Source organism: Nerophis lumbriciformis, linkage group LG20, assembly GCF_033978685.3.
Source record: "Nerophis lumbriciformis linkage group LG20, RoL_Nlum_v2.1, whole genome shotgun sequence".
In the NCBI taxonomy this organism is placed as follows: domain Eukaryota; kingdom Metazoa; phylum Chordata; class Actinopteri; order Syngnathiformes; family Syngnathidae; genus Nerophis; species Nerophis lumbriciformis.
In genome coordinates this window covers 8,424,330-8,432,500 of record NC_084567.2, presented here as the reverse complement: position 1 = coordinate 8,432,500, position 8,171 = coordinate 8,424,330, and the positions used below count along the sequence as shown (strand labels likewise).

Genomic DNA, 8,171 nt, shown 5'->3' with positions numbered 1-8,171 from the left:
ACACGACAAAAAAAAAAAAAAAAGACATAAATAATCAGAATGCAATGGAAGTTGAGTAAAAGTGAAGAACAGACTTTTGCATCAAACATTACAATAAAGTATAGGTTTTATTGTATGTGACAAACATATGAAGTTCATACCTGAAGTAGTCCAGCTTGCAGTAGATGTCTTTGTTCTTGACGTAGCAGCTGCTGTGCTGACGCAGTGAAGTTCTGCACACGCAACATTGCAGGCAGCTCAGGTGCCAGTTCAGGTCGTTCACCTGCGCGCGCACACATCGTTCTGCCCTCATTGATCAATGTAAGCGCGTGCCCGTCATCGTTATCAATAATCGATAATGACCTTGAGCAGGTATCTGTCGGTGATGTCCATGCCGCAGCTGGCGCACTGCTTCTTGTCGGCCCCCGCAGGAGAGCACAGGCAGGCGGCTGGCGGAGCGCTGCACACGCCGGCCTCCTGCTTCACCTCCGGCTTAGACTGCGGCGGAATGTCGGCGTCACCGCGCGGAGGAAAATGCATTGTTTCAGAAAATAGACAAAAATGCATTGATTTTTTTCCTCAAGAAAAATGGCCTACAATAAGAAATATTAAAATGTTCCGATAATAACGACAGAATAAAAAGGCATCGTATATGATTGATGTCATTTAAAAATACATATGTTTCTTTTATAAATAGGACTTCAAATGTCTTCTTTTTTTTAAATCAATTGTACACAGTAATACGTTTTAAAGATCACCATTATCTGAAATGCAATTATTTGCTCCGGATTTGCTAAACTCATTTGGAATTAATTTCATTTTAGGCTTCAAAACATGTTCATCTTAAAGAATAAGAATACTATAAATAAATGTACGTGGTAAATATTAACCTGGTAAATATTAATATCAGAATACAGCTGATAGAAGCTTTTAAAATTGATTGATTGATTGAGAAGTTTTATTGACATTTTAAAGAATGGGGATGGCACAAAAAGCCAAAAGGCTTGTTTCCATTGTGGACCATTAAATATTCATCACATTTGATACATTCAATAATAAAATATATATAACCTGAAACATATATATGCAAAATTACGTAAAAACAATTGTGGTCCATTAACTATTCATCACATTTGATACATTCAATAATAAAATAATAAAATATATATAACCTGTATCATGTATATAAAAAAAATTACGTACATGTCAGGTGATTTGAAAAACAATATATACACAGTAAAAATATGGTATTAAAAATGACTTTCTCCAAGCCAACTCAATTTAGGCTTTAAATGTGTTGTATGTTTCAAAAGTACGACAATGTTATGTTTTGCATTTTAGACATTGCTATCGCCACAATTAAGCTGATTTAGGTTTAAAATGTGTTCTATTGTCGCATAAATATACACATTTGATATTTTTCATACATTTGGAAAATGTATGAAATTTATATATAGCTATGAAATATATTGTTGCAAAAATATACTTTTTTGATGTTTTTTTTATACATTTTGAAAATAGTTTTCACCACAATAAAGGTAATTTGTAGCTATAAAATGTATTGTTGCAAAAATATACTTTTTTGACATTTTTCATACCCTTTGAAAATGGTTATCATTACAATAAATGTATAGCTATACAATATATTGTTGCAAAAATATACACTTTTTTGATATGTTTTATACATTTTGAAAATGGTTATCACCACAATAAAGCTCATGTATAGCTATAAAATATATTTTTGCAAAAATATACTTTTTGATATTTTTCATACTTTTTGAAAATGGTTATCATTAAAATAAAGCTAATTTACAGCTATAAAATATATTGTTGTAAAAATATACTTTTTTTTATATTTTTCATACCTTTTGAAAATGGTTATCATTAGAATAAAGCTAATTTATAGCTATACAATATAATGTTGCAAAAATATACTTTTTTGATACGTTTTATACATTTTGAAAATGGTTATTGCCACAATAAAGCTCATTTATAGCTATAAAATATATTGTTGCAAAAATATACTTTTTTGATATGTTTTATACATTTTGAAAATGGTTATCACCACAATAAAGCTCATTTATAGCTATAAAATATATTGTTGCAAAAATATACTTTTTTGATATTTTTCATACCTTTTGAAAATGGTTATCATTAAAATAAAGCTAATTTACAGCTATAAAATATATTGTTGCAAAAATATACTTTTTTGATATGTTTTATACATTTTGAAAATGGTTATTGCCAAAATAAAGCTAATTTATAGCTATAAAATATATTGTTGCAAAAATATACTTTTTTAATATTTTTCATACTTTTTGAAAATGGTTATCATTAAAATAAAGCTAATTTATAGCTATAAAATATATTGTTGCAAAAATAAACTTTTTTGATACGTTTTATACATTTTGAAAATGGTTATTGCCACAATAAAGCTAATTTATAGCTATAAAATATATTGTTGCAAAAATATACTTTTTTGACATTTTTCATACCTTTTGAAAATGGTTATCATTAAAATAAAGCAAATTTATAGCTATACAATATATTGTTGCAAAACTAAACTTTTTTGATACGTTTTATACATTTTGAAAATGGTTATCACCACAATAAAGCTCATTTATAGCTATAAAATATGTTGTTGCAAATATATACTTTTTTGATATTTTTCATACCTTTTGAAAATGGTTATCATTAAAATAAAGCTAATTTACAGCTATAAAATATATTGTTGCAAAAATATACTTTTTTGATGTGTTTTATACATTTTGAAAATGGTTATCACCACAATAAAGGTCATTTATAGCTATAAAATATATTGTTGCAAAAATATACTTTTTTGATATTTTTCATACCATTTGAAAATGGTTATCATTACAATAAAGCTAATTTATAGCTATACAATATATTGTTGCAAAATATACTTTTTGGATATTTTTCATACCTTTTGAAAATGGTTATTATAATAAAGCTAATTTATAGCTATAAAAGATATTGTTGCAAAAATATACTTTTTTGATGGTTTCTTTTTATACATTTTGAAAATAATTTTCACCACAATAAAGCTAATTTATAGCTATAAAATACATTGTTGCAAAATATACTTTTTGGATATTTTTCATACCTTTTGAAAATGGTTATTACAATAAAGCAAATTTATAGCTATAAAATATATTGCTGCAAAAATATACTTTTTTGATATGTTTTATACATTTCGAAAATGGTTATCACCACAATAAAGCTAATTTATAGCCATAAAATATTTTATATTAATGCACAAATTTACACAATTGATGTTTTTTAAACATTTTGTAAATGATGATTAGTCCAATCAAGCAAATTTATAGGCCATCAAATGTATTATAGTGTCGCAAAAATGTACACATTTTCTATTTCTACATTTGATAACTAACATAAAGCAGACTTTGTATTTCTTATTCAACTCAAATGATATTATCAACATAATAAAACATTTCTACCGCTTGTCCCTTTCGGGGTCGCGGGGGGTTGCTGGAGCCTATCCCAGCTGCCATAATAAAACAGGTAACTTGTTTGACTTAAATATTTATATGACTGAAATAAAGGCTTCAAGTGAAAATATTAGTCCATAATATTGAAAGGTTTATTTCAAAATTAACTAAGATGATTTTTGACTTTAAAAAGAATGCTCATTATACCTAAACCAAAAAAAAAAAAGATGTTTAAAAAAAAACATTTTGCATACTATTTATATAAATAATAATTTCTGGTCCATGTTGCATAATACTAACATACACTTTGAGATATATTATCTTTTAATATATGCATTCATATAAAACCAGATATCTTTCCAAAAGTACTCCCTTGGAATAATAATCAACTTGGTATTTTTCCACTCCTATTTGATGTTTGCATGATTTTAACAGTAATTCCTCTCAGCAAATATGAAAGAATGACATGCATGCATGCAAGGAATGTGAACATGAAGTGACTCACCATGTTTCGGAAGTTGGATGCTGCCTAAATGTAACGCAGAGACCGTGAAGCTCACTTTGCACATCACGCATCTCCACTTCCGGCCCCGCAAAAAGAACACCTTCTATCAATCTCTCCTGCATTTAAAGGCTGCGGGCCACACAAGACAATGTGCTGCAATTAGAGGGGGAACCAAGCAAAGTATATGATCGATCACGGTGATATTCCAATGCAATCAAAGAGAAATCCACTAGACGTGCAATTAGCCTCGGAGTGAGAAAAAAAACACACAACAAAAAAACAAAAAAAAACCCCGCGGCAACAAGAGTGTCAATTTCATCTGCCAATCAACGCCGAGCCGAGAGGCTTCAAAAAACAGTTAATAGCTCATTTCAATAGATGCATAATCGAAAGTCGACCACATCTCCAAAAGTGAAGATGCTTCCAAATGGAGATTGGTCCATTCAGCGGAGACAATGTGCGCAAAGTGGGCCCCGTCTTGACGCATAAAGGAGCCTGATTGTCTTTTTTTTCTTTTTTAAGCACGCCATGATTACTGCTGCATTCACACACACACACACACACACACACACACACACACACACACACACACACACACACACACACACACACAGGAACGCACGCACACACGCACGCACACGCGCGCGCGCACAAAAGCTAAATTTCAGGCGTTATGTTGTCCTTCATTTGCAATGAAGAGCAATGCAAGAGTCGCCTAATGAGCATATACATATATACATACAGTACATATATACTATACAGTACATATATACATACATATGTATACTATACAGTGCATATATACATATATACTGTATATACTATACAGTACACATACACATGTATAGATACATATATATAATATACAGTACACATACACATATATACATACATATATATATACTATACAGTACACATATACATATACACATGCATTTATATACTATACAGTACACATATACATATATATGATATACAGTACACATATACATAAATATATATACTATACAGTACAATATACATATATACATACATATATACTATAGAGTACACATACACATATATACATACATATATATACTAAACAGTACATATATATACATATATATATATATATATATATACTATACCAGGGGTCTGCAACCCGCGTCTCTGGAGCCGCATGCCGCTCTTTCATGCCTCCGCCATGGCTCCCTTTGGCTTTGAAACCGAATGTCAACAAATAATGGTTACTTGATCTATTATATTTCATTTTATTTAGTTAGTTTATTTTAATTTAACAGTTGTTATTTTAAAGAGTTCTGGGATCTTATCATATGAAAATAAAACACATTTTAATATATTGTCGATGGAAATGTATGTCACAGCCCTTATGCGACATCTCTTGCTGCCATGCAATTGTATTGTTTTTAGCGGTCAACCCCAAGCAATGGACGGATCAAAAAAGAGAAACATTTTATTTATTTACATGTTTATTAATTTGCTGTTTTTATTGATGATGGTTTGCTTTGCTATACCCAGAAATAAATCAAATAAGTGTTTGATGTCATAAGTCCTATAGCACAAGTGTAACGAAACTATAAGTGGTGTTATCGTCATTTTAGGAATCTAACAGAGTTTGTGGCTCTAGGTGGGTTTTATTTGGGGGAAAATGGGCTCCAATGGTTCTTTATATGTTGAAGGTTGCCGACCCCTGTACTATACAGTACATATATACATATACTATACAGTACACATATACATATATACATACATATATATACTATACAGTACACATATACATATATACATACATATACATACTATACAGTACAGATACACATATATACTATACAGTACACATATACATATATACATATATATATACATCAGTGACGCGCAGTCACCAGAGGCCCCGCCTCACCTGCCATCATGGAAAGAAAAAAAATGTAAAAATAATTTTTTTGTATTAAATTGTTGTATGTATCCAGTGATTATACTATAAAGTTATTTTCCATTTAACTTCACCAGTTTTAGATTATTTTTATTTAAAATCGCTGAATTTTCACATTTGCCATTCAAATACCGAGAAGAGACGGTGCGGTGAACAGCAGCCAGTTGAGGCACGTCACTCAGTTGTGCCTCAACATGGATTGCGCAATGACCCGGCTAACTGCTGGCCTGCTGTGCAGTTGAGACTGTATTGCTATATGAATTATATTATACATTTCCATAGTTTAGTTAGCTGAGGTATATAATGTACAGTGTATTTTGTCAACAACTGTATGTGTGTAAAGTATTTCTTGTGCTGAGCGATCATAAAACGGCTGCAAAAGACGCACTGGCTGAGGCTCGCAGTAATCTCGCCTCCTGCACCCTCTCCGTAGAATGCACCCCCTGACGGGAGTGTTATATCAACTAAAGCCCACACTTAAACTTTCCACGTGCAAGATTGAATCTATTTAAAAAAGTTATTTCATAAGAAGCCAAAAAGTGCAAAAATAATAATGTTCGTGTTGGAGGAGTTGTGACTGACTGCAGGGCCACAACATTAGGTACACCTGCAGACTGCAGGTGTACCTAATTCACAACTCCTCCAACACGAACATTATTGTTTTTGCACTTTTTGGCTTCTTATTAAATAACTTTTGTAACCTATTTTTATGGGCTTTCCTCTTTGTGATGTTAAGTTCCTGTTATGCGCTGTTATACAGTATATGCCTTGAGCTCTTATTTTGAAGGCGCTAAGAGCGGAAGTGATGACACGTTGGAGTGGAGCGGAGGTTTTTGAAAGAAGGTAAATAAAGTGGTCCTCGTGTAAACTGGAGCCTCCGTGTTTGTTATTTTGTAGTTGCATACAGTATAGGCGACATTTATAAACCCTCGGTTACACTTTTTTAAATAGATTCAATCTTGCACGTGGAAAGTTTAAGTGAGGGCTTTAGTTGATATAACACTCCCGTCAGGGGTACATTAATCCAGCACAACAGCGGCGCATGGACTTCATTTATAAGTAAAGGTAAGACCATAATAAAAAATGTTTTAATTAAATGTGCTTTTTTGTGTGCTACAGTTTGTATGTGTAAAGTTAAAGTTAAGTTAAAGTACCAATGATTGTCACACACACACTAGGTGTGGTGAAATTTGTCGTCTGCATTTGACCCATCCCCTTGCTCACCCCCTGGGAGGTGAGGGGAGCAGTGGGCAGCAGCGGCGCCGCGCCCGGGAATAATTTTTGGTGATTTAACCCCCAATTCCAAGCCTTGATGCTGAGTGCCAAGCAGGGAAGAATGCTGGTATGAGCTTTTAAACATAACCCGTTAACTGCTGCCAATTAAATGGTGAATAAGATACTCTTTAGGGTTCATATGTTTGTAAATCTGACTGTGATGAAGTCAGTGCCTCACCAGCCATCAACCTCACCGCACGTCACTGATATACACATACATATGTATACTATACAGTACACATACACACATACATATATACAGTATACTATACAGTACACATACACATATATACATACATATATATACTATACAGTACACATATACATACATATATACTATACACTACACATATACATATATACATACATATATACAGTATATACTAAACAGTACACATACACATATATACATACATATATACTATATAGCACACATATACATACATATATACTATACAGTACACATATGCATATACACATACATATATACTATACAGTACACATATACATACATATATATACTATACAGTACACATATACATACATATAAAGTATATTCTATACACTATAAAGTACACATATGCATATATACATACATATATATATATATATATATATACTATACATACACATATACAGTATAGACATATATATATACTATACAGTACACATATACATGCATATATATATATACTATACAGTACACATATACATGCATATATATATACTATACAGTAGACATATACATATATAGATACAAATATACTATAACCTAGGTCATGTCAACAGTGCACAGCCACCTGGTCTGGCGCAGCTACAGCCTTTGCTTGCATTTCTACCAAACAAAAACAACAAACATGAAAGTGAATTTGCTGTTCCTCCAATGAAAGAAATAGTTCCAAAAGTTCCACAAGTGGATATTTTTTTCGTCTTCTCAATGCAGAGAAGTGATTCTCCACTTGAGGTCGACGCCCACTCAGGACAGGATGACGCATCCCCTCCTTCAGGG

At 31.8% G+C, this 8,171-nt stretch overlaps 1 protein-coding gene across 2 annotated transcripts in view; it reads right to left on the bottom strand.

Annotated features, from left to right (window-relative positions):
* LOC133619748 (LIM/homeobox protein Lhx6-like) overlaps window positions 1–4,029 on the bottom strand; it is a 30,422-nt gene extending 26,393 nt beyond the window's left edge. For both annotated transcript variants that reach the window (XM_061980995.1, XM_061980996.1), the window contains exons 1-3: window positions 3,955–4,029; window positions 343–477; window positions 141–262 (exon numbers count right to left, since the gene is read on the bottom strand). In XM_061980995.1, the coding sequence (XP_061836979.1) occupies window positions 141–262; window positions 343–477; window positions 3,955–3,957 (260 nt within the window). In that variant the 5' untranslated portion in view covers window positions 3,958–4,029. The remainder of the gene's footprint in view (window positions 1–140; window positions 263–342; window positions 478–3,954) is intronic.
* Between the last annotated feature and the right edge of the window lie 4,142 nt (window positions 4,030–8,171).